Genomic DNA, 27345 nt, shown 5'->3' with positions numbered 1-27345 from the left:
CATACAGGAAGCTCACTTTATTTCGCCAAGAGTTTTTTTTTTTTTTTGGTATATGTTTATTGAGAAGTACATGTCAGTTTATAAACAATACATTGTGAGGGGGGACGGGGCTGGGCGTGGCGCCTGGGTACTCAGGACGGATCCCGGCCGTCATAAATCACGGTAGGCGTGTGCTCATGACGGCCGGGAGCCGTACGAACTCCGCCCACTAATTAATTCGCCCGCACAGGCGGGGAATTAGCCGCGCGTGGGCGGAGCGGCAACGGTCGGACGGCTCCCGGCCGTCATGAGCACACGACTACCGTGACTCATGACGGCCGGGAGCCGTCATGAGCATGGAAGTGGTTAAAAAAGGAGTATAAACAAATCCAATTATGGCCACACAATAAATTACTGTGAAATGTTACCTTCTCAGATTTCTAAATATAAAAAAGATAATACAGATATCAAAAGATACAATAGTTGAGGTACTCATAAAACCTGGAAAGGAAGAAATAGGAAAGGTGGACTAGAGAGGAGATGATAAAGATAGTATACAATATGTAGTAAACCATGTATTGTAGATAGTTGGAAGATAGTAGCGATAATATCATACAAATATAATATTTCAAGTGAAGATATTCCCACTAACTCAACAATTTTAAATAGGTGAACAGTAAGTCCTAATTCAAATACTAACTAAAGCATCAACAGTCCTAATAACATCAACAGCATGAATATAAATAATGATGGTAATGAATTAATAAGGAAATGAAAAAAAGAAGTAATTCCCCTATTAAAGTTCCTAAATCGAAAAAAAATCCAAAGGGGTTCCAAATTTGGATGAAAGTTCCAACATTGTCCTGCAAGCTATAAATGTGTTTTTCATATGATGCTATTTTATACATTTCAGTAAGCCATTCATCATGTGTAGGGCATTGTGGTGTTCTCCAATGTCTTAATATACACATTTTTCCTACAGTGAGTGCAATAGCGATCAATCGTCTTGTATGGTTTGTGAGATTTCGGAGATCAGTAACATCATGTAATAGAACTAATTTTTCCGTAAAAGGAATGGGCACTTGTATAGCTCTGTGTAGAGAGGCAATTATGGAAGTCCAATATTCCTTCAAAATTGGGCATCGGAATAAATTGTGTAGTATATCGCAGTCCTCCTGTGGGCACCTCCAACAGGTAGATCGGTGTAGTAAACCTGCTGACTTGAATTTTTGTGGTGACCAGTACCAGTTATGAAGGATTTTGAAAAGAGTACATTTCATTCTGGCCTCTCTGATTCCCTTATCCATGTTCATAATAACATCCTCCCATTCCTCATCGGAATAAGCTACATTAGAACATTGGAATGTGGAGCACTCCATTGTAGACAATGGAGTGCTCCCTGCTTCTAGGGGCCGGTAAAGGCCCGCAGAGCAACATTCCAATGTTTTACAAAAGCCTCTCGAAGCTCGAGGGGATTTAAATCCCCTCGAGCTTCGAGAAGCCTTTGTTTAATTTGTTAGAACATTCTGCCCTCTAGTGGCAGAATGTTCTAATAGCCTTATAGCCCTTCGTAGCAGGGCTATACCGCTATTAAAGTCCCGCTGCTTTTGTTAAAGTCCCTCGCCTTCGGCTCGGGCCTTTAACGCTGCAGCGGGCCTTTAATAGCCGGTATAGCCCGCTACGGCGGGCTATAAGGCTATAGTAATTTACCCTTGCCATTTGACATGAAGCTGTGCAAGTAATGGGTATGAGAGTAGTTTACGCACTATGAGATTATAAAATCCAGAGACTGCGCCTTTAAATTTCCCCCAAATTTGTAAGTATTGCAACACTGGGGAATCCTCAACTATCCAAGGAAATGGTCCTAGTCTACGAAATAGGGCTTGTTTTAGTTGTAAGTATTTCCCCTCTTGGGAGGCAGGGAGTTGAAATTTTGTCAGAAGCATTTCAAATGTTTTAGGCTCTCCTTCTAAAGTGAGTGAGTGATCCAATGTTAGAATACCTGCTCGCTCCCATATATCCCAGGATATAGTCTGTTTACCTATTCAAATATCAGTGTAATGCCATATGGTGGCCTTTCCATGCAGTCTTGGGTCACTCTTAAGGAGTTTGTGGGCATGTATCCACATCTTAAGCATAGATTGAATAATGGGGTTGGAAGTTTGTAAAGCAGGTGATTTATGAGTGTAAAACATGTGCAAACCTGAAGTTGCCTGTACGGTTTGTCTTTCAATGCGAACCCATAGTGGGGGATCATCCTGAATGGGCCAAAGATAAACCAATTGAGATAAATGGAGGGCTGTATTGTAATGCTCAATGCACTGTAAACTAAGACCACCATATCGCCTGTGAGCAATCAATTTTGAGATTTTAAGTCTAGGTCTCGGGGATACCCAAATAACGGTTTTAATACCTTTGTCAATATCTCGCAATATTGATATTTAAACTGTCAAAGGCAACATACTTAAAACATAAGTGAAACGGGGCACTATAATCATTTTTACTGCCTGTACTCTACCCCAAAAAGACAAGTTAAGATAGGACCATTTTTCATACTCTGACTTCGTTTTGTCAATAAGTGGATCTAAGTTATCATGAATCATACGTTCTAAACCTGTGTTGATGTAAATACCTAAATACTTCAGGCGGTCCACTTTCCATTGAAAATTATAGCCCAAAATAGCTGCTTATTTTGTACCCCTGGACAATGGTAGAGCTTCACTCTTATTCCAATTGACTTTGTAGCCAGAAATGATCGAGAAGCGAGAAATGGTAGACATGAGTCTAGGGAGTGAAGTAGGCAGATCAGTAAGTGTGAGCAATATGTCATTTGCATAAAGAAGTATTTTTGAGATCCCTGCTGGTGTAGGAATGCCAGCTATTTGTGAACACTGTCTTATTGCCGCAGCCAGTGGTTCAAGTGCAAGAAGGATCGAAAGGGGTGATAAAGGGCAATCCTGGCGGGTTCCTCTTTGCACTAAAAAAGATTTTTAAAGGAAAACCTGACAATTCACTTGTGCGGATGGTGTCTCATATAACCATTTGACCTTAGAGATTTATTCATTGCCTAACCCCAGCTTATGTAGTGTACAGAACATATAGCTCCATTCAATACGGTCAAAGACCTTCTCGGCATCTAAGGATAAGGCTACTTTGTCTTCTCCAGCATCCTTGGAAAGCCAGAGTATGTGAGCCAAAGTGCGTAGATGGTTACGAGAATTTCTGCCTGGCATGAATCCCACTTGAGAATTATGTATGAGTCTAGCGATAACTTGTTTGAGTCTTTTGGCGATAATGGTGGCTAATATCTTTGAATCTGTATTCAGAAGGGAAATTGGATGACAGTTACTGCAGTATAATGGAGCTTTCTCAGGTTTGGGAAGGACGGTTATGATAGCTTTATTAGTGAGAGAGGAGAGGCTACCAGTTTCAACTGCTTCTTTATAGGCCTCATAAAGGGCGTCTATTGCTTCTGGTTTTACCCAACGGTAAAATTCCCCAGGGAAACCATCTTCTCCCGGTGCTTTATTGTATGGAAGATTAGAGATTGCTTGGGCAACTTCATCTTGTTATTTCTCCTGCCAGTATGAGCCGATCCTGCTCATTGAGGCCGGCAAGTGTTATTTTATCAAAAAATTCCTGATCATAGTGATGATCCTCATCAGCCTCTGAGCTATATAACTTCTCATAATAGTATGCAAATGTTTTAGCTATTTCCTGAGTCTCAGTTATTAGCTTACCTTCAGAATTATAAATAGCTGGAATAGCTGTCATAGCTTCTCTCTGTTTTAATCGTGCCACTAGTAAATGACCGGCTTTTTCTCCTTGTTCGTAATTTCGAGCCTTAAGTCTATATAATATATATTCTGCTTTCGAAGTATATAGTTTATTAAGCTCCATTTTAGCCTTTTCCAATCTACATCTGGAAGCTTCGGTTGGATTGGTAAAATGTGCATATGTCCGGGTTTTGATATCATTTTCTAAAATAGTCTGTTGTTCTGTTCTGCGTTTATTGGCTGTGGCAGAATCTCTCATAATTTGCCCCCTAATGGTGGCTTTTGCAGCTGCCCATAACATTTGTGGAGAAGAAACTGAACCTTTGTTGTCTTTCTTATAATTAGTCAAATGTGATTGTAATTGTGATTTTTCTGTCGGTAGTTTGTATCCGGATATGTTTAAACACCATGGTTTCCTACAAGGACGTTTCAGACCCAAATCAAGCTGTAGACTGATAGGAGCATGGTCTGAAAGTGCAATTTCTAAAATATCACAATCAAGTACATGTGGTATGATAAAATGTGAAATAAGGAAATATCCTATTCTAGAATAGGAATAATGTACTGCAGAGTGATATGTACTGAAGGATGTAGTAAACGCCAAATGTCAGTCAACCCATGATCTTCACGGATGTCTCCAGTATCGCTCCATCTCTGCCATGTGTCGTGTCTAGGGGGCCCGTTCTGTCTAAGATCACATCTGGGTCAAGATTCCAGTCACCTCCCCCCCCCCCCCCCCCCCCCCCCCCGAGCTATTTTGGAAATTTCCATCTCTGTTAGATTTCTGTTTAGATGAAGGAAAAAAGGAGCTTTGTTTCCAACGGGGGCATTGATGGACCCCAATCCTAATATGTTATTACCGATTTTTAAGCTTGGCTAAAACAAATTGACCATCTTCATCTGACCAGGACTGTAGTATTTGACATTGCAGTGTTTTCCGTATCAGAATGGCTACACCACATTTTCTAGTAATAGTATGGGACATAGGATCTTCCTGACGTGCGAGACGTTTTGCTGCTGTAAAGAATCTGGCCTACACAGTCTCGTTTTAATTTTTCTGATTCTATACCGGATAGATGTGTCTCTTGATTGTGCATAATATCTGTATGTTTGGAGGCTAAATAGGAAATAATTTTCTTCCTTTTAATGTAATTAGTAAAGCCATTGACATTGATAGACACAATGTGCATAGGACTAGTTGTCATGATGCTGATTGGAAATGTTAGAGTATGTTTGTATTGTGTGAGAATGTATCAGAGGATAAAAAGGGAAAGGAAGGTTGATAAATGACGTGGGAATATGGGAATGGAAAATTACTGAAGCGAGGGAGAGGGAGAAAAAAAAGGATAATTAACTTGAAACTTCAATTGATGTAAGTACACCGTTCGACCTGCTAGAAAGAAAAAGAACACTACAGATCAAACAGTGTAGATCTTTCGTCGGTGGGTCTAAACCTCAATGCGAAACAGACTCCGCAGGGGAGAAAACCACACGTGATAAACAGATTATGAAAAGAACCAAGCCATGGAGTTATAAAGTCCATCTAGGAGATTTGTATATACAAATACAGTATGAGATCTACATGGTGTATTGAGCAACAATGTAGGGAAAAAAGGAAATTAATCATATCGATCAGAGATAACTGGAGTAAAACACTAATAAAATTATAATACATAGCATATATATATACTCATCTAGCCGGAAGAAGCAACAGTGGAAGGTTTAGCATCAGATACTTTATCAAACGACGTGGATGACTTCAGAGGTGATCTCGATTTGTCTCTGGCATTTTCCTGTGTGAGTACTTTTACACAGTGGACCACTTTCTCTGTCACTGTTTCTTAAAGGTACGGACGTGTAATCTACCAGTACGGTGGGTTTGAGGGTCATACTGTAATTGAAGTTGACTGTTCATAGTTGTTTCGGTCAGGGGTGGCAGTGTTAAGTCCATGTGTTGGTCCTCTAAACTGTCAAGGAAGCGTACCAGATCTTCAGGATCTGAGTAATCTCTTGATTTCCCTTCCACTGTGATCCACTTTGTAGCAGGTTCTAAAAGACCATATTTAATATCCCATTTCCGAAGTCTTGGCCTAAGTTGCAGGAACGAGTTTCGTTTGGCATTGGTTTCAGTCCGCAGCAATAAATACTTTATGGCCTTCTAAGTCATAAGGACCATGTTTACGAGCAGCTGTTAGTATTTGACGGACCTGTTCATGACGCAGGAGACACACAATTATTGGTCTAGGTCTAGATTCAAGGGTTGAAGTTCTTGACTAATCCTGTGAGCTCTCTGCAACTCAAGGGGATGCTCCAAAGATATGTTCAGTAGCCGCGGTATCAAGATTAGTAGCAAGCTCTTCGTATCATTATTCATTTCCATTTTTTCTGTAATTCCATAAAAGCAAACATTATTTCTTCGGGCCCTGTCTTCCACTTTGCATTATCTAATTTTGTCTTCCAAAATCAATCAGAACATTTGTAAAGTGCACTACTCACCCGTGGGGGTCTCAAGGCGTGGGGGGTGGTGGTGGTGGGGGGGGGGGGGGGGGGAAAGAGTGCTGCTACTGCTCGAAAAGCCAGGTCTTGAGTACTTTCCTGAAGGTTAGCAGGTCCTGGGTCTGACAGAGGATGGGGAGGGTGTTCCAGGTCTTGGCGGCGAGGTGGGAGCACGATCTGCTGCCAAAAGGGTGGTTCGTTTATCTAGAGTTTTCACTTTGGTATGAAAAGAGTTTAGGTCCGTCCTCATAGACTTCATTTCTGTCGCGAGATCTGAGATTTTGACATCTATAGATCCCAATCGTTGTCCCACAGAAGAGATCTCTTTTAAAATAAGGTCCATAGAAGCAGTATCTTGTGGGACAGTACTAGAAGTGCCCGAAGGTAGAGTGTTCCCTACTACTTGTGTAAACAAAGGCTTTCTATTAGGTTTTCCACTGGCCATACTGTTATACTTCAATGTTAGAGAAAACAAGAAATAAGTGCTGCCTAGTAACATACAATGATATCCAGTCTCCTCACAAAGCAGTTGGGTAGTAACACTATAAGCACAAATACATATTTGGATATGGACCGACTTCTGGGATTCTGAAAAATTATGGCTGCATGTTTTCAAACCAGGGGTGCTGAAAAACAGTCTATTAGAAATGCCACTCTGCTTTCCCCTGTTTATCTAAGTTCGCTCTGCACGCTTTGCTGGTAGGACTTTCCCTGTCTTCTTAAATGTGTAGAAGGGGCTAAGCTGTCAAATGAAGAGAAATACCTTAGGTTTGAAAGTTCTCAATTGCTTGCCCCGTGAGAAGTACAAGAGTAATGCAAAAACACACAGCAGCCTTTCCACTTCAAGAAAGGGAATTCCACTTAACTCTTCAGAATCCGGTTGTTTCTCTTGACAGAATGGGTCATTTTTCACAGACTTTTGGGATTCTAACCAACTATGACTGCACTGGGGTTGATGAAAAACAGTCAACGGGCAATCAGAAATGTCACACAGCTTTCCCTTGCTGTGTTTCCTGACCAAATGAGTTGTTTTATCCACAGACTTCTGGGGGATCATTACTTGTTGTAGCGTGCCCTTTCCGAGTTTTGGTTCTACCAGGTGCCATCCCCACTGAGGTGGTACACCTTTCTCCTGCACTCCTCCCAGTGCACTTTTCAGTACTTGCTCTGCTTACTTTGCCTTACTCTACTCAGTAGCTTACTTAATAAAACACTTTCACTTGCTGTGCCAGTGTGTTAATTCTCTCTAATGTTGCCGCCACAACCCGGATTTCCTGTTCACCAGCCTTCTCAGCTACTAATTCTGTCCTAATTAGTTGGCACCCCACTACCCCTCTACAATCCCTCTACCCCACCCCTCTACTACCCCTCTACTCTACTACCCCTCTACTCTACTACTCCACTACCCTACCACACCCCACTACCCCCTACTACCACACTACCCTATTACCCCTCTATCCCTCTACCCCACCACTACCCTACTACCCCACTGCCCTACTACCCTACTACCCCCCCCTCCGGGTAGTAGGCTTTCCTGCAGCTATAAGCACTGCTGCTTGCCTGCTCCACCTCACAGACCCCCGCCCTCCCTTGTTCCTCCGCAGGGTAGCCGACACAGTTACCGCACTGTCCAGCCTTCTAGATTAACTTTCCCAATGATACACCCAAAGCTAAGGGCAAGCAGTATTTCTTAGCAATTAACAGCACCTTCCTCTCAGTTTCTCTTGTTTTTTGCGTGTGATGCGGTGACGGGTGGGTACGAGCGCGGCAGGAAAAACACGAAGGTGCTCGTTGATGCTCGTTACGAGTACATCTGGCAACAGTGAAGTCATTTGACCTAAGATAAATGACAAGGGCCACATTTAAAATGGACTATTAGCCAGGTCTTGTGAGTTGCCAACACAAAATAAGGTGTATAAAGTGGGAGAAGATAATGGTCCAGTCAGTCTGGTTACATAAGGTCATAACTAAGGCTCCCAGTATTCCCTTTTTACTAATGTTTTTCCTTTGGACAATTCTCAATACTGTGAATCCTAAATGCTAGGTCAATAGCTGTGCAGATTGATACATAGAGGAGGTTAAAAAAAAAAGATTTCCTAATGAAGCTTATATAACTGCAACAGTAGAGCTGGTTAAGCTGTTCTACGTTGCCATTGCTGTCAGATGACTGTATTGTGCTTTAAATGTTTAAAACCCATTCAACATTCAAACATAAGTAAACATTTGTTGGTTAAATAAATGTGGATATATACCCATTGGGGCTTCATTTTGTACACTAAGCACAAAATAAATATGGATAAATACAGACCAAAATATCAAAATAATAAGTACCATAAACCGGGAGCCCTAGTCCTCACCTCTGTAATGCTTTGCAGTCCAGCCCGGACTACCAGGCCAGGTCCTTCCTAAAAGGAAACACAAGCAACCCCAAGGCAGTTTGGCAGGACTGCTTTTATTGGATGAGGGTCAAGGCTTATTTGCATGTGGCAGGGTCCAAGCCGAGGTGTTATGGTGGACAATACAGCGAAGAGTTGGAATACTACCCAGGACAATTGCCAGTGGTTAAACTTATTGCAAGCATACCTCCCATCAGCTGTTGTGTGTTTGACAAAGACAAAATAAAACATGCTCTTTGCTTCATCGGCCATTCATTCTGCATCCCACAGCTCAAAATTTACATGATTATTTTCTGTGTGTACACTAATTTTGTTCTGTCAGAAATTCAACTGTCTGTTCACACATTGTCCATTTAGAAATCCAAGATGACTTCATATTTGTGGTTACTGTTTATATGTAATGATTTCATGTTTGTTTTGCTCTCGGAGAACAAAATGCAAACCAGCTACAAACCAAAGGTATATTTTCCATATATGACTGCATGTGGACATTTGTATAAAATTTGCCTTTTTAAACAAATTATAGCAGTTTGACACCTGCCGGATCCTCTGTGACCTAATCTTCTCCTGAGGCTGTGTTTCGGCTCAGGCCATCTCTTGTAGCCCAGCCAGCCAGATGAACCTCAACCTGGTTTCAGCTGTTTCCTCCTATATGTTTATTCCACAGACATTTTAATTTGGAATACAAGCATCATGGTTCGCTAGCTTGGCTTTGGGCCAGTTTGCATGTTACTGAATTTTATGTCATAAAACATTTGACCAGTGAGACAAATATTTATCATTCTGAATCCGACTTTGCTACAGTTGCTCAATATTTAAAAATGCATCTCTATTTGTTCTCGAATTAGGGCCCACTCAGCAGGAGTGAAAATAAATTTCATCTTCTGTGAAAAGGATTAAATCAAAACTATTTTGGAATATATCAAATACAGTGCTATAGTCTGAAATGTAACCGTTTTACCTCTTCCAGGATTTCTTCCTCTGACATCTGATCCTGAGGTGAATTGTCAAGATCCTGTAGATGGAGCCTCTAGGGATAGCTGCTCCTGTGTGGATGCAGGTAAATGGTAGATCTCTGTGCTTTGTTACACGATTAGGGCTCCGCTGCATGTATGCACATTCCAAGCCCAGTGCACTATTGATATGTCAGAATTGTTTAGGTAGCGGTATAGGATGGAGTTGCACCTTTCTGCTAGTGTCGGCTGCTCCCATAGGTAACATCTTACTAGAGTTGCACAGTAAATTACCATCCTGTTTCTTTCAAACATGTTGGCAAATGTGCTTTTCCAGTTTGTCTTGGTTTACACGATCAACGCCGGTCTGTTATAATGTTCTATTTCTTTTTAAATTTCCTCCTGTCTTAATTCCCATTTGCTTTTGTTAAAATATATATATATATATAACAGTCAAACTGTTTTTACTATAGCCATTGTGACATTCTTTTGTTACTTTCGTAGTGCTGCTTTACCCCAGAGAATATAAAGTGCTTTATATAAAAGCCAGAAATGGGGGTTAAGAGCTTGCACCTTAAAAACTTTGATTTTGTAGTGTAAAAAAAATATTTTTGATTCATCAGGCCTGACAAAAATAACAAGGACTTCCTGCCAACAAGAGTTTAGTAACCTGTAGGAAGATCTGGAAGAATACTTTTGATTTCCTTAACCTTTCACCTCTCAGTCTTACATGGCTCTTCGTTCATTACAGGGCGTTGTTGGAAGCAGATAGATTGTCCAAAGCAAGACTTGTTGATTCCTAGTCGGAGTTAAGGAAAAGTGAATGATTTTGTGTTACATATACCCTTCCAGTGCACTCCTATCACCAGTGCTGGTGCAAGGTTTGGGAGTACATTAAACTAGTTTTCCATTTAGAAGATGGTCTTTACACTAAGGTTCTTTTTCTAAGAATGCTGACGTCATAGGCCTACTAATATGAATAGCTGTAAAATCTGTGATTACATATGGGACATGAGCATTTCAACCCATTAAGTGAATAGCAGTGGAACTAAGGCTGCTTGCTTCCTCTTTCTGATTGTTGGCAAATCCAGACTTGCATCTTGATGCGGGAAAGAGACTCGATAAATTGTTCTAAGGAAATCAGTTATAACATCTCTTCCTGATGAGTGTCAGACAGCAGTCCCTAATCACCGATCATTAAAAAAACAGTCTACGTTCAATTTAAAGATCAGATCAATGATCATCATCTCCTGCGTAACTACCAGTCTTGTTTCGGATCACACTGAAGAGCGAAGACCACAGCCTTGCAGACCTTTGATGATGACCTCTTGACCACAGATAAAAATGACCCCTGCCTCTTGTTATTCCTAGACTCCTATGATGTCTTGGACACAGTCGACCAAACCACCCTCAAGCACACCCTTGGATTCACTGGCTCTCCTCCTACCTTTCCAACCAACACAAGTTTATTCACACAGGTATCTCCGGGTCACAAAATAACCCTCTTGCCTGCGGAGTCCCCTAGGGTTCCGTGATGTCTTCTATCATGTTCTTCATTAACATGAAGCCACTTGGTGCTCTACTCGGATAATATCTCCAAGATTCACCAGTGCTCCATTGATAAACAACTCCACTTGAAAACAGACATCCCACTCCTCAGACACTGCTTGCACATCGTACAGACCTGCATGTCCAGTGTGTACCTGAAGCTCAACCCTCTCAAGAAATAATTCCTGTTATTTATGAAGAACAACAAACACAAAACAGTACAAACCTGGCTCAGTTGCCATCTATCCACACCACTTCTCCTGAGATTGTGCCCCCACCCCTTTTGTCATTCCCTCCCCCCTCCCTCCCCATCCCCTCCCTCTTGGAGACACATTGAGGGTCCAGGTGAGGGATACCACTGTGAGTGTATGCTGGTACTGCTGTTGGTTTATTACTGTTGGTTTGTTAGTTGTTTTTCCTTCTGTTTTGTCTTTATTTACCCGATTCGGAAATATGCAGATGTGGTTGCGCTTGTTGTTAACCAGATGCGTACTGGGGGATGTGTACTTATGTGCCTGACCTGATGAGGTTGCTGTACTGGACCCTCATCCCCGACTGTAGACGATTGTTTAAATTGTTAATTTTGTTTGGTTGCATTGTTAGATTGGGATGTATTACTGTCTAGGATACCGACATATGTAATGGAATGTCCTGATATGTGTTATACTGCTACTAATGAAACCAAGTTACAAAAATAAAAAAAAACCTGGCTCAGTGACCTGAACCTTGAATTTTCAAACTCCAACTTTCACTGAATGCCAAGTAACTTGAATTCACCCTGGGCATGAAATTTCTCCTCAAAAAACAAATTGCCCAAAAAGTTGGCCTGGTACTGTTTCTTCCAGAAAGTGACTTCAGAACTGCTGGTCAAGGCCTTGTACTGTTGCATCTGGATGGTGCTAACACCTTGCTTGGTGGTCTCCCAGACTCCAAACTGGCACCCCTTGGGGTATCCTACATGCCACAGCACGTCATTAAGGGCCTGAAGAACTATTATTACATCATCCCATCCTGAAATGACTCCTTTGGCTCCCCTTGCTGGCTCGCACTGTCTTCTAAACCAGCTGCATCATTTACAAGCCATTAAGGCCAGGACCCTACTTAACTTGAAGACAAGTTCACCGTCTCTGGTGATACATCATACTGTGGACTAAGAAGTAAAAAAAAAAAATAGCAGCAGACCTTTTCAGCTATGTATCCAGGAGCTGGAGCAACATACTGGTATTCATCAGAGCTGCCCTAAAGCAGCTCCAATTTAGGAACAAGTTAAAGAGTTGCCTTCTTATTGAAAACTACATCACAGAACATTAACAGTCCACAAACCAGTTACCTTTCCTATCACTCGTTGACTGTATGCTGTCCTTTGACTATCTACAGTTCTCTGCGGCCTTTTGGCTAGGTTCATGTCGTACATACATACAACTGTTTAATTTTAGACTTGATAATGTACCAATTAAATAAATCTGAATTTGAAAGTTGAATACTTGTACAAAATACATTTTGTTGCATTTTCAACAATTTCATTAAAGCACGTCTTATCTGCAAAGGTCATTTTGCAGAGGTTTAGTCACGGCTGTCATTTTAATGGCAGTCTTTTCACATGGAACCAGTCTAGGATCGGCCTGCAGATTCATGTTTGAGTTCAGGACCTACTGTCTTGAGTCAATGTAAAAGGGGGGTGGCCTAGTATAGAGTTAACTAGGACTGCAATATGCACTGCTTTGAAGTAATTTCAGATATTTAATTCATTTCACACAATTTACAATGATCATATTCAATTTTTACAAATGAGTTTCCACAGTATACGTTGTCATTCAATATGTATACACTTATACATTGATAAACACAAATTGCAAATTAAATAACGTTCCAAACACCCAATGCATTTCGGGACATTTGTAGTCCCTTCGTCAGGGGTAAGCTGTTGATGAAAAAAGGAGAAGATATCAAGATCTGCGCGTTGCGTGATCAAAAAATAGTGCTTTAAACTTTAAATGAGGTGTACGGTACCTTTTAGAAAATTCGCATGAGTTGCGTGTTCATTCTCTAAGAGAAAAAGTTAAAAATGAGAGTTGATGAGAACTGATCTCTCTATCAATTGATGGGAATCAAAATGCAAAAAAACCCAGCTTCATACCTGGTCATGATGTAGTTCTATGTGTTTTCAAGCTGTGGCAAAATTAAAAGGTCTGCGGAAATAAAAACTACGTTTTAACTGTGCTGTGTAAGACATGACAACGGTGAACGTTGTTGTTTGAAACGTAGCTCACCTTAATTAAAGAGGTTCTAATGGCGGTGAAGCCGTTTTGCGTAAGAAAGCCAAGACCGGAGTTGAATGTGAGCAATCGATCTGAAAATAGAAGGGAGAATAAGACCTTGTATTTCAGTCGAGTGTAAAGGTAGAAATCCATAATGAAATGGAGCCAAATAGAGGGGTTTGCTCACCGATTCAGGAGAAATGAGTGGCGAAGTGTGCTTCCACGGGCGCTCTCGATTGCGGATTACTGCTCGTCAGTTGCAAACAAGTTTAACGTCACGCCGTGGGCGTAGACAATGAAAAAAGACTAGAAGGAGATATTTAATGAAAAAAAGACTCAATTGCTGCCGGCAGCGAAACGAGACTGCGAAGTCTAAATAAGTGTTTTATGAAATATACACCACGAAGTAGTATCCGAATGTGAGACTAAGTGAAATAATTGAGAACATGTAAATGTTCCGATTAATTCCCGGAATGAATGAAAAGCGTACCAACATGTTTAATGCGCGGAGGGCTTTATCAATAAAGCTGTGCGAACGTAAAAAAACAAGGAATAAAGATTTAAGCGGAGTGGTGTTAGTAAATGTTGTTCTTGACAGTTATGTCTGATAGGTGAAAACACGTTATCAAATAGTGCGGCCGCCTAAGCATAAATTACATGATAACTTTCAACACCAACATGTAAATTCTAGGCTGCTTCAGATGATGCAGGTCATATGAAATGCATAACAAATTTCTACAGTGGAAACAAAACATCATAAGATGACAGAGGTCATATTCTGTAGTTTCATAACTGTGGGGGTTCTAGCTGGGAATATATGTATGCGTAAGCGTGCGTGTGCGTATAATGTCAGGTAAGAAGTGATCATGGGTTAAATGCGTTATGAGTGTAGATGCTTTTGAATTGAGTCAGGATCCCAAGGTGGAGTACGAATGTCAAATATGGGTATTAGTTTAGAGAAAGCAAGCCATCTCAAATTTATCATTAAGTCCGTGCGGAATAAGGGTTTTGAGCCTCTTGATCCAAAATGCTTCTCTTTGTAAGAGGTACTTCGAATTATCACGATCTGTGTGTTTTGGTACTGCTTCGATGATTTGGAATTTCAGTTGAGCGATTTGGTGTCTTGATTCCTCCCAGTGTGTTGCTATGCTAGACGTCGTGCTTTTGGTGCGTATTTTGCTTTTATGTTCTGTCAGGCGAATTTTCATTTTTCTCTCAGTTTTGCCGACGTATAGCAGTCCGCAGGGACATTTGATGGTGTAAATTACATTTTCAGAGTTGCATGTTGTGCTGCTATGAATTTTAATTTTTTGACCCGTAGATGGATGCAATAAGATATCACCTGTGATTACGTTATTGCAGTGTGTACAGTTCCAGCATTTTTGAGTGCCTTTACTTGGTTCAAGAGTCCGTGTCGGTTTTTGTTTTTTAGATAGTATTTCTTTTAGGTTTTGAGCTCTTGTGTAGGCGAATAGTGGTTTCTCTTTGAACAGGTTTTTGAAATCAGTTTCCAGTTGAAGTAAATTCCAATGTTTATAGATTATTTGTTTTATCTTCCTGGATGCCGTAGAATATTTAGAGACAAAAACTGTACGTGTGCTGGTTACTTTTGGGGTTTTCTTCAATAACTCATCTCGTGGTCGAATTTTGACTTTGTTTAGTTGTTCTGTGAGTAGTTTCTCAGGATACCCTCTGTCTGTATAGTTCTTTATTTGTTGTTGCCATGTGGATTCACATGCCGTGCCTGTAGAAGAAATTCTTTTAGTTCGCAGAAATTGAGAAACTGGTAAATTCCGAATCAGCGAAGGAGGATGGAAACTGCTGAAGAGCAGAGCATTGTTTCTGTCTGTTGGTTTTTTATACACACTCGTTTGTATTTCACCTTGTCCGATGTCGATCCAGACATCTAGGAATGAGATTGATTTGCGGCTTATTGTGTGGGTGAATTGAATTCGAGGATCTATCAGGTTGAGTGTCCGTATGTTGTTAAGTGCTGGTTCTGACTGATTCCAAATGAGGAAGATGTCGTCAATAAAACGTTTAAAGAATATGAGACCTTTTTTCCATGTGAGGTCCCTGAGGATGTAGTCATGTTCAAATTTTGCCATATACGTGTTAGCGTATACAGGTGCTCCCGGAAAACCCATGGATGTACCGTTTAGTTGTATGTAAAACTGTTCATCCCAACAAAAGTAGCTGTTTTGTAAACAAAACTCTAGTAATTGTAAAATGGAATATTTGGGTGTTTGTATATTTTGCAGTAGTGCCCATTCGACGGCTTCATTTCCATTGGCGTGTGGTATCGAGGTGTATAATGCTACTACATCAATAGTGCATAAGATCCAATTTTCTGTGTTTAGGTGTTTAATCATTTGTAAGTTTCTCAAGCAGTCCGTCGTGTCTTCAATATAAGTCTCCCAATTTTGAACAAATGACTGTAGAAAAGCATCAATATACCGACCAGGTTTTTCAAATATTGAGTCGCATCCAGAGACGATGGGTCTGAAAGGAGGATCCATAAGGTTCTTGTGAATCTTTGGTAATAAGTAGATTTTAGGTCTCCGTGGGAAGTCAGTCGTAAGGTATTTTCTGGTAGATGAGTCGATCCAATTAAAATTCATAGCAGCACAACATGCAACTCTGAAAATGTAATTTACACCATCAAATGTCCCTGCGGACTGCTATACGTCGGCAAAACTGAGAGAAAAATGAAAATTCGCCTGACAGAACATAAAAGCAAAATACGCACCAAAAGCACGACGTCTAGCATAGCAACACACTGGGAGGAATCAAGACACCAAATCGCTCAACTGAAATTCCAAATCATCGAAGCAGTACCAAAACACACAGATCGTGATAATTCGAAGTACCTCTTACAAAGAGAAGCATTTTGGATTAAGAGGCTCAAAACCATTATTCCGCACGGACTTAATGATAAATTTGAGATGGCTTGCTTTCTCTAAACTAATACCCATATTTGACATTCGTACTCCACCTTGGGATCCTGACTCAATTCAAAAGCATCTACACTCGTAACGCATTTAACCCATGATCACTTCTTACCTGACATTATACGCACACGCACGCTTACGCATACATATATTCCCAGCTAGAACCCCCACAGTTATGAAACTACAGAATATGACCTCTGTCATCTTATGATGTTTTGTTTCCACTGTAGAAATTTGTTATGCATTTCATATGACCTGCATCATCTGAAGCAGCCTAGAATTTACATGTTGGTGTTGAAAGTTATCATGTAATTTATGCTTAGGCGGCCGCACTATTTGATAACGTGTTTTCACCTATCAGACATAACTGTCAAGAACAACATTTACTAACACCACTCCGCTTAAATCTTTATTCCTTGTTTTCTTACGTTCGCACAACTTTATTGATAAAGCCCTCCGCGCATTAAACATGTTGGTACGCTTTTCATTCATTCCGGGAATTAATCGGAACATTTACATGTTCTCAATTATTTCACTTAGTCTCACATTCGGATACTACTTCGTGGTGTATATTTCATAAAACACTTATTTAGACTTCGCAGTCTCGTTTCGCTGCCGGCAGCAATTGAGTCTTTTTTTCATTAAATATCTCCTTCTAGTCTTTTTTCATTGTCTACGCCCACGGCGTGACGTTAAACTTGTTTGCAACTGACGAGCAGTAATCCGCAATCGAGAGCGCCCGTGGAAGCACACTTCGCCACTCATTTCTCCTGAATCGGTGAGCAAACCCCTCTAGTTGGCTCCATTTCATTATGGATTTCTACCTTTACACTCGACTGAAATACAAGGTCTTATTCTCCCTTCTATTTTCAGATCGATTGCTCACATTCAACTCCGGTCTTGGCTTTCTTACGCAAAACGGCTTCACCGCCATTAGAACCTCTTTAATTAAGGTGAGCTACGTTTCAAACAACAACGTTCACCGTTGTCATGTCTTACACAGCACAGTTAAAACTTAGTTTTTATTTCCGCAGACCTTTTAATTTTGCCACAGCTTGAAAACACGTAGAACTACATCATGACCAGGTATGAAGCTGGGTTTTTTTGCATTTTGATTCCCATCAATTGATAGAGAGATCAGTTCTCATCAACTCTCATTTTTAACTTTTTCTCTTAGAGAATGAACACGCAACTCATGCGAATTTTCTAAAAGGTACCGTACACCTCATTTAAAGTTTAAAGCACTATTTTTTGATCACGCAACGCGCAGATCTTGATATCTTCTCCTTTTTTCATCAACAGCTTACCCCTGACGAAGGGACTACAAATGTCCCGAAATGCATTGGGTGTTTGGAACGTTATTTAATTTGCAATTTGTGTTTATCAATGTATAAGTGTATACATATTGAATGACAACGTATACTGTGGAAACTCATTTGTAAAAATTGAATATGATCATTGTAAATTGTGTGAAATGAATTAAATGTCTGAAATTACTTCAAAGCAGTGCATATTGCAGTCCTAGTTAACTCTATACTAGGCCACCCCCCCTTATCCATATCACGTGCCACGCAAGCATAAGGCAATATTGCACGCCTATCGCTAAAATCTCACTCTACCACTTAAAAACGAGTGCGCCCACCACCCATTTCTACGTTGAGTCAATGTAAAGCCAGAAATCCATCACACATGAAAAGTGATTCCGCTACAGGGGCTCCAGCAAGAGTGGTGTCCTCCCTCTGTGGCAGGTTCTTTTTCTGTGAAACACACACATTTTACACACAAGACGGGACTGACTATGCTAACATGAACACATTAACATATTAGAGTACATGTATCAGGCAAAGGCCTAGAAATTGAACTGACTAAATTATTGAGAATGCTAACAAATGTGTGTTTGATCACCATGTTTTATTTCCGCATTTTCTTTTGCCTACCTTCACTATTAACAAGGATGCGAAGGAAAATTTATCTTCTCTGGTCTGCGTGTTACAATTGCAGTAGTAAGGTGAGATGGCCTTGTGCAAATCCCACTCTGTGGGATGCTGACACATTTCTTGCCTGTCGTACGCTCCTGCTAAGGAAGCATTCTGTGGGGAGTCATTGGAGATTAGAGTTAAAGCGTTGCTGGAATAGGGGAGGAGAAACACAAGTGAAGTTGTCGCTAAGGAGAAATGCTGAATAACCACATTCCACCTACAGCTCGACAGTATCATAAGGTATGTGAGAAAACGTGGCTTGACTTTATTAAGCTTATCTGGAAACACAACCAAGTAGCTAGATTGCTGGTAACATTCTATATAAATTAGGTAGATTATAGATATGGTTAAGGCTAACAGAGTAGTGATGTGTGATTAAATATATTTAGGGCATTTATAGCAATTACAGTGATCTTTGCAATTGCTGCTAAATTTAGGGAGGAATAAGACAGTGGAGGGAATGTACTCTTGCCGTTCCCGTCTTGCCGTTCCTGTTCTGGCAAACCGAGTCACTGATTCTGGATTGAGGTGGAATTCAAATGAATGTGGCCTCCACCATCCATGGAACCTGACTGATGCTCTTTTGGAGAAGTGTAGAAAGGGAAACCACTGTGACCAAGAAGAAACTGGAGATGGGAGAGAAATGTAGAGCCATAACTGCGGGTTGTGTTGGTGAGGCTCTCTGGTGACTAGGTGTTGTCGCAAAGCAGGATGCTATTATATTGGTGTCAGGAAGGGGTGCAATCCTAGAGCAGAGAGCCTACCTATTGCACGACACAGCTAGTCTGAAATGTCTGATAGTAGGGCACCAACAAGGAATGCACCCTTGCCAGGAAATGTTAGGATGTTGGGTGTTACAAAGTTGTTAGTTAGCACAGTGCGACTGGGGACTGGGTGTCAGGTGGCAGATTGTCAGCAGGAAACAGAGTGCTGCCGGTGAGCAGGGCATTAGCGTAGATTAGGGTGCTGTTGGTAACCGGAGGAAGGGGAGCAGGGAGATTAATGTCTATTAGAACATTCTTCCCTGATGGGGCGGAATGTTCTAATGGCTTTATAGCCCACAGTACCTGGGATATACTGGCCATTAAAGGCCCGCCCCTTTGTTAAAGGGTTGCAGATGGATCAGGCCTTTAATGGGCAGTATGGCCCACTACAGCGGGCTATAATGCTATAATGGATGCTCCTTCAGGTCTGCCACAAACTGTCTTAAATTTCCCTTTTTCTCTTAGTTGCTGACGTGAGACAGTCATTGATCTCTTCATTATAGTTTGTGTCTCCCACCTGGTTGTTCTGAGGCTGATGCAGACTCTAGTCCTTTTACTTTTCAAACAATCATTCGTTTTGGGGGATTTGTTGTTTTACAGGAATGGAGGCTATCACAGCTTTAATTTCATCACCCATCAAAGAAGAGGTGGAGAAACCTTCCTTGGGTCGTCAAGACTCTGGGGTGAAACGAAGTATCCGTTGTCTCCTAGGTGAGTAAATGATGCTTCCGAAGTTACCTCATTTAACATTAGGTTGGGATAGTATTTATTTTATGAGTTAGTTATTGCGGTCTCCGCATTCACTGTGACTTCACTTTGACTGGTCACTGCTGTGGTTAATAAACTGCATCTGTGGTTTGTTAGTTTTTTATTTCCCCTTGCGTCTTCTCTGAGAGGATTATTCATGGGACTCTGCATGAGAAATGGATGTGTCCCAGATTCTTAATTTTACTTGGAGGTGCAGAATGCAATGCTCTATTACATGTTCACATATTTGGTTACTGAGCGTGTAATGCGGTTGCACTGCAGTGAGTGCATGACGTTTGTATTAAATTTGTCCTTACATGCTTTTGATAAAAAGTAGGGATGTTGTTGATGAGTCAAAGTTAAAGCACAACGCTCTTTCAACTGCCTCCACTGCTAGACTGCCCCTAATTATTGTGCAGAATCTCATTTTACGTCAAACCTGCTTATGCCATCCATGCAGGGATTCTAGCTTTACTTTCTCATCAAAGTTTTACAGGTTTTGAATTCAAGGGGTGGTCCGTTGTGGATTGGTTGCTGATTTAATGGGCCTAGGAACGGTTGCTCTGGGGAGCATGTTTATAAAGCTTCAACTTGTGGCCACATGAACTGGATTAATATTTTGTGCCTGTTCATCCGTACTCCAAAGGAACCTTGATCACTACACTAATGACTTTCGATGCCTTATTCTGCTTACTTGGGCAGCCCTGTGAGACTCACAGCTGAAATTAGCCAAATCTGTCCTGCCTCTTCTACCTCTTCTGCCTCAAATGACTCTCAGCACTTAAATGAACCTTCTCCATGGTGTCTACGCCAGTCCTAAGCATGTTGGGTTACTTTATGGCTCCCTTTTGGAATTAACTTGCCAAAAATATGTCTGTTCGAGGCATGTGAGCTGCAGATTATACACTGTGCATAGATCGCCATCTGGTGTTGGGCCCGGATGTTTGCAGTTTGTTTTTCCTCTTGGAAAGTCTTTGGAAGTCACGAGGTCGGTGACTCCTCCTTTGGTTTGTATTGCGCATGGGCTTCGGCTCCATCCTCAGATTGTTTTTTTCCGCCATCGGGCTCGGATGTAATACTTCGCGCTCCGGTTCCGAACTTTTCCAGTTCAACGATCGACGCAAAAATCCTCGCTCATCGAGCTCCTTCAGATAATAAATCATCTTAATCACCTTCTCTTTGGCAATTCTTCGATTCCGGTCGTCGACGGCGGCCTTCGGGCCTATTCCGGCTCCGGTCTCGGCTGATGGAAAGAACTCCCTTCAAGAAGTGCCCTCGATGTGGGTCCAAGTTTCCCCACACCGATCTTCATGAGGTGTGTAACCTCAGCCTCTCCCCTGAACACGAGGCCCGAGACTGTCCCGCCTGCAAGTCTTTTCGCTCTAAAAAGACTATTCGAGATCGACGGGCTAGACGCAACATGGCGCACTCCTCGACCTCCGCTCCAGTCGACATTTTCGGGGCGACGTCGAAGCTCCGGGACAGCAGAACATCGAGGAAGAGGACGACGACCTCGTCAATGCTTCCGAGGCCGACGACTCAGATGTGGAGGACATCACCCAGGCGCAGAGGGTCGTGAGTACAATACCCCCTCCCACACCCACGCCGATGCCCAAAAAGGCTTTGGTCACACCTTCGCCTTGGGGCCTAGGCAAGACCAAGGATACTGCTTCTCACACCCCACCTTCGGGCCCGGTAAAGAAGCCTATTAAGCCATCCGGCAGCTCGGGCTCGAGCCAGCCGACCAGCGGTACCGAATAACACCCTTCGGCACCGAAGAAAAGATCGGCCTCCATCTCCACACCAAACTCAGTACCAAAGCCTTTGGTGTTGAAACCTGCCCTTCCGGTGCCGACCAAACATCACAAGGCCCTCAGCACCGACACTCCCGTGCCGAAGCCTTCTTCGGCACCGACCCAAAAAATCGGAGGTCTCAAAGAAGCACGGCTTAGACCAGCCTAAAAAGCCGTCGGCCCCGAAAACTTCGGCGCCGACCGAACAACCAGTGTCGCAAGAACTTTTCACACCGGATCCTCTGCAAAAGACACCCACCAAGGATCCAGAAACTGGACATTTGACATGGTCTTCAAAAAAAGAGACACTTGGACAAACCAGCTCCACCTCCAAAGAGGAAAGACACTGCTACCTCCCCTTTCAGAGTGCCTTCCCCACCTCCTCCACCCTCCCCACCTCCACCCTCTCCACCCCTGCCTCATCGTTCCCCAACCTTGTCTCCTGTCCCAGATGATTTAGGAGACCCTTATGATGATCCAGCAGATGTGCCACAAGACCCCACCCCTACTGGATCTCCAGACGACTATAACAATCCGGACATCCCAGATGTCCCACAGGATGACCTTTACCCATCTAGGCCATCCCCACCTGAAGATTCCTTAGGCTTTCACCACCTATTACAAAGGGCGGCACACTACCACGGGGTGGAGTTACATACTGACCCAGTGGAGGAAGATTTTCTCCTAGACACCTTCGACAATGCACAGAGGTCTACTGCCATTCTACCTATGTTAAACTGCTGCTACTTGTCCTGTGATTTGCCGTGTGGTGTTTAAGTCCCGCCTGGATTAATTACGGGGAAAAGTTTAGGACGATTTGCTCGCTCCGTGACCCCTTGAATTTGTAATCACCTATGACTGGCTCTTCAAACTGCGGGTGTTGAAGTGACCCTTTGAACTTGCTAAATATTTCAAGTGACTTCTGAAATTGTGGTTGCTGAAGTGAACGGACAGCGGTATCTAATTTGTTTAAGATACAAATTACCCATTTAGGATGCTCAGTATATTTTACGTCCTGAAGATGACCATGGATTAACACCAAAGGTCGAAACGCCGTCGACGCTATTGTGGCCGCAACTATTGGAGGACACACCTTTTGTCTACTGGAGTCTTATAAAAATTTTGTAAACTCCTTTGTTATGTAATCATCTCCTTGTCTGCCACTTGTCTGATCATGTATATGTTCTTATGTTATATGTACCAGCTTAACACACTGAGCTGTTTTATTGAATACATTTTGTATGTTTTTCTATTAGGGTCTCTCTCCTTTTTCTTCTTTTTCTTTTTCCCTTTTCTTCTTTTTTTGCTTACATAAATTAATGTCTTTATTGCTTTTTGATATTTGTTTTTGTTTTTGAATTATACACTCTGAACCTTTTTGTTTTTGAATTATACTCTCTGAACCTTTTGTTTGGAATAATTATTGAATGCCCCTGGTTCAGGTGGTTTGGGCTGCCCCTGTGGTGGTTAATGAAAGGGAGTAATTAAACATGCACCGGAGGTTTTTAAAGACCCAGTCAGGGCCAGGGTCCTAAACCCCCGTATAGAGAAAAAATACAAAGCCGCCCCCACAGACCCTTCATACATTAAAGGTCCTGCACCATTGGATTCCCTAGTGGTATCTACAGCTAGGAAGCACTCAAATTCTCAGGCGTCAGGCGAAGCACCACCACCTGACAAAGAGTCCAAGCTCCTAGACGCGTCAGGGAAGCGCACTGCGTCACAAGCCGCCAATATATGGCGTATCTCCAACACGCAAGCGCTATTGGCCAGATACGACAGGGCACATTATGATGAGTTAGAGACCATCATGCACCATCTCCCTGAAAAATACAGGAATAGGGCTAATGAATTGATCCAAGAGGGAAAAACAATAATTAATACCTCTATACGCTGTGCCCTAGATGCAGCAGATACAGCCTCCAGGGCCATAAACACCAGTGTCCTTCTCCGTCGCCATGCCTGGCTCAGAGTTTCAGGCTTTAAACCTGAGGTACAAGCCTCTATATTGAACCACCCATTCGACCAAGATAATCTATTTGGCCCAAAAGTTGATGAAGCCCTCAAAGATGAAAAAAGATACTGACACGGCGAAATCCATGGGAGCCCTACAGTCGCACACTCCTAAGCGCTCTTTTCGCCGCTCTTCCTTTCGGGGCACGGGCAGAGGCTACTCCTCGGATAGTGCATCCATGTCCTACAAATCCCCTCCTCAATCTACCTTCACAAAGGGGTATCAAAGAGGCGGATACAGAGGCAATAATAATAAGGGCAGAGGCAAGACAAATACCGCCCGCTCTGCCACACCTCCTACCCAATGACTTTTCCCCGCACCCTCCAGACCATTCCACTCCGGTCGGGGGCAGAATACAACATTTCCTTCACGTCTGGGAGACAATCACCTCAGACAGATGGGTGACCCAAATTATTAATTCAGGGTATTGCCTAGAATTAACATCTACACCCCCCAAACATTCCACCCAGGCAACGCCCTATGTCTCAAGAACATGCTACGTTACTAAAACAGGAGGTGATCTCCCTCCTCCAAAAACAAGCCATAGAGTAGGTTCTCATAAATCAACAAAATTTAGGGGTCTACTCCCTCTACTTTGTGATTCCAAAGAGAGACGAGACTCTATGACCTATCCTAGATCTCAGACCTCTAATGACTTACATACATTCAGACCATTTTCACTTGGTAACCCTTCAACAGGTTCTTCCACTCCTCTCCCAGAACGACTTCCTCACCACTCTGGACTTGAAAGACGCATACTTTCACATCCCAGTACACCAGGCTCACAGAAAGTACCTCAGATTTGTGGTGGACGGGCAACACTACCAGTTCAAGGTGCTTCCGTTCGGGGTAACAGCACCAAGGGTATTCACCAAGTGCCTAGCAGTAGTGGCTGCACACCTCCGAAGACAGCACATTCACGTCTTCCCATACTTGGACGACTGGCTAATAAAAGCCACGTCCTACGAACAATGTGTGCAACACACCGCCGCTACAATCCAACTGCTTCACCAGGTAGGGTTCACAGTAAACCATCAAAAGTCCCACCTGGTACCATCACACAGAAAACAATACCTCGGTGCTACCATAGACACCTCAAAAGCCATAGCCTATACCAATCCTGCCAGGATTGCAAACATACAGGCTCTGCGTCAGAAATTCATATTTCAACACTCTCTCCCAGCAAGAGTGTTTATGCAACTGATAGGGATGATGGCCTCTTGCATTTTCATAGTGCCCCATGCAAGACTCCAGATGCGTCCACTCCAAGAGTGCTTAGCGCACCAGTGGAACCAGGCCCAGGGGCAACTGACAGATCTGGTGTTGGTAGACGGTCGCACCCATCGCTCTCTGCAGTGGTGGAACACCATAAACCTTTCCAGAGGTCGACCGTTCCTGGACCCGGTTCCACAAATAATCCTAACAGACGCATCGCTCTCCGGCTGGGGAGCTCATCTGTTACATCTCACAGTACAGGGCACATGGACGCCGCAACAGAAGTTACTCCACATCAACCATCTGGAGTTACTGGCAATCTTCCTCGCCCTAAAATCCTTCCAGATGCAGATTTCAGGCAAGGCAGTCCTTATTCGCACAGACAACATGACTGCCATGTACTACATTCAAAAGCAGGGGGGCACACACTCTCCACAGCTCTCTCAATTAGCACAGAGCATATGGAGATGGGCAATTCCACAATAAATCTTTCTCCTGGCCCAACACGTCCCAGGAATCCAAAACACCGTGGCAGATCTGCTCAGCAGACAAACGCAGCAGATCCACGAGTGGGAACTTCACCCACAGGTTCTTCACCCGCTCTTTCAGATGTGGGGGCATCCACAGATAGACCTCTTCACCACCCACGAAAACAAAAAATGCCCAAGCTTCGCCTCCAGATACCCACACCCATTGTCCAAAGGCAATGCGATATGGATGAACTGGTCAAACAAATTTGCATACGCTTTTCCACCTCTCCCACTAATTCCATTAGTGGTGCGAAAGCTACAACAGCATTCCCTAACACTGATCCTAGTAGCTCCAACATGGGCCAGACAACCGTGGTACACCACACTGCTGGAACTCTCGGTAGTACCACACCAAAAGATGCACCTCTCACCATGCCTCCTAACCCAGAACCAAGGAGAGATCAGACACCCGGACCCAGCTCAGCTCAACCTGGCGATCTGGCTCCTGAGGTCCTAGAATTCGGATACCTTAACCTTCCCCCTGATGCATGAATATTATCAGGGAAGCTAGACGCCCTACTACTAGGGCATGCTATGCTGCAAAGTGGAAAAGATTTGTTGTTTACTGCCACAACAACACAATCAATCCTTTAAATGTGTCCATACAGCACATCATATGTTACTTGCTCCATCTACAAAGGTGCAACCTAGCATATACTTCCATTCGGTTACACCTCGCAGCAATTGCTGCTTATTTACAGAACAGGCAGCACCTATCACTTTTCAGGGTGCCTGCTATCAAGGCCTTTATGGAAGGCCTCAAGAGTAATTCCACCCAGGGTACCACCCTCACCTGTCTGGAACTTGAATATAGTTCTCACAAGGTTAATGGGACCCCCTTTCGAACCTTTACATAAATGTGAGCTGAAATTTCTCACATGGAAAACAGCTTTTCTAGTGGCCATCACTTCCCTCCGAAGGGTTAGTGAAATACAAGCACTCACTATACAGCAACCTTTTCTCCAAATGCATCAGAAAGAGGTTGTACTCCGCACCAACCCAAAATTTCTACCCAAAGTCATTTCACCATTCCATTTAAACCAGTCGGTAGAATTACCAGTCTTTTTCTCACAACCTCAAACCATTGCGGAAAGGGCTTTACACACACTGGATGTTAAAAGGGCCTTACTTTACTACATCCAAAGAACACAACCTTTCAGAAAAACCAAACCGCTATTTGTCTCTTTCTCTCCACCACATAAAGGCAACCCTATTTCTAAATCAGGGATAGCTAGGTGGATTGTAAAATGCATACAGATTTGCTACCACAAAGCAAAACGAACGCTATCTGATCCCCCTAAAGCCCACTCTACGAGGAAGATAGGGGCTTCTATGGCTTTTCTAGGAAACAAACCACTAGATGACATCTGCAAAGCAGCGACATGGTCAACACCGCACACTTTCACAAAACATTACTGTGTAGATGTGCAAACCAAGCAACAAGCTAGTGTGGGCCAGGCTGTACTAAAAACACTGTTCCAAACAACTGCAACGGATGCCGGTGGTCGCCGCTAGGGTTGGGTACTGCTATATAATCTATGCACAGTGTATAATCTGCAGCTCATATGCCTCGAACGGAATATGCTACTTACCAGTATGCATCTGTTCTTGGCATGTAGAGCTGCAGATCTATACACGCCCACCCGGCTACCTGTATCCGTTCCAGTTTATCTTATTTAGATACAACACACATGGGTTTCTTTACTGTTACTACTACGCTCCATCTTTCCCTGCTGGCGAAAAACAATCTGAGGATGGAGCCGAAGCCCATGCGCAATACGAACCAAAGGAGGAGTCACCGACCTTGTGACTTCCAAAGACTTTCCAAGAGGAAAAACAAACTGCAAACATCCGGGCCCAACACCAGATGGCGATCTATGCACAGTGTATAAATCTGCAGCTCTACATGCCAAGAACAGATGCATACTGGTAAGTAGCATAATCCT

General features: G+C 42.8%; 1 protein-coding gene across 2 annotated transcripts in view; it reads left to right on the top strand.

Annotated features, from left to right (window-relative positions):
* Nucleotides 1-27345, top strand: part of LOC146800044 (uncharacterized) — a 426311-nt gene that overhangs the window by 126266 nt on the left and 272700 nt on the right. For both annotated transcript variants that reach the window (XM_085620951.1, XM_085620952.1), the window contains exons 6-7: nucleotides 9618-9707; nucleotides 19701-19811. In XM_085620951.1, coding sequence (XP_085477077.1) covers nucleotides 9618-9707; nucleotides 19701-19811 — 201 coding nt within the window. The remainder of the gene's footprint in view (nucleotides 1-9617; nucleotides 9708-19700; nucleotides 19812-27345) is intronic.

This window comes from Triturus cristatus, chromosome 8 (assembly GCF_964204655.1).
Source record: "Triturus cristatus chromosome 8, aTriCri1.1, whole genome shotgun sequence".
Lineage (NCBI taxonomy): Eukaryota > Metazoa > Chordata > Amphibia > Caudata > Salamandridae > Triturus > Triturus cristatus.
The sequence above is the reverse complement of the archived record's forward strand: the minus strand, read 5'-3'. Positions and strand labels throughout refer to the sequence as shown.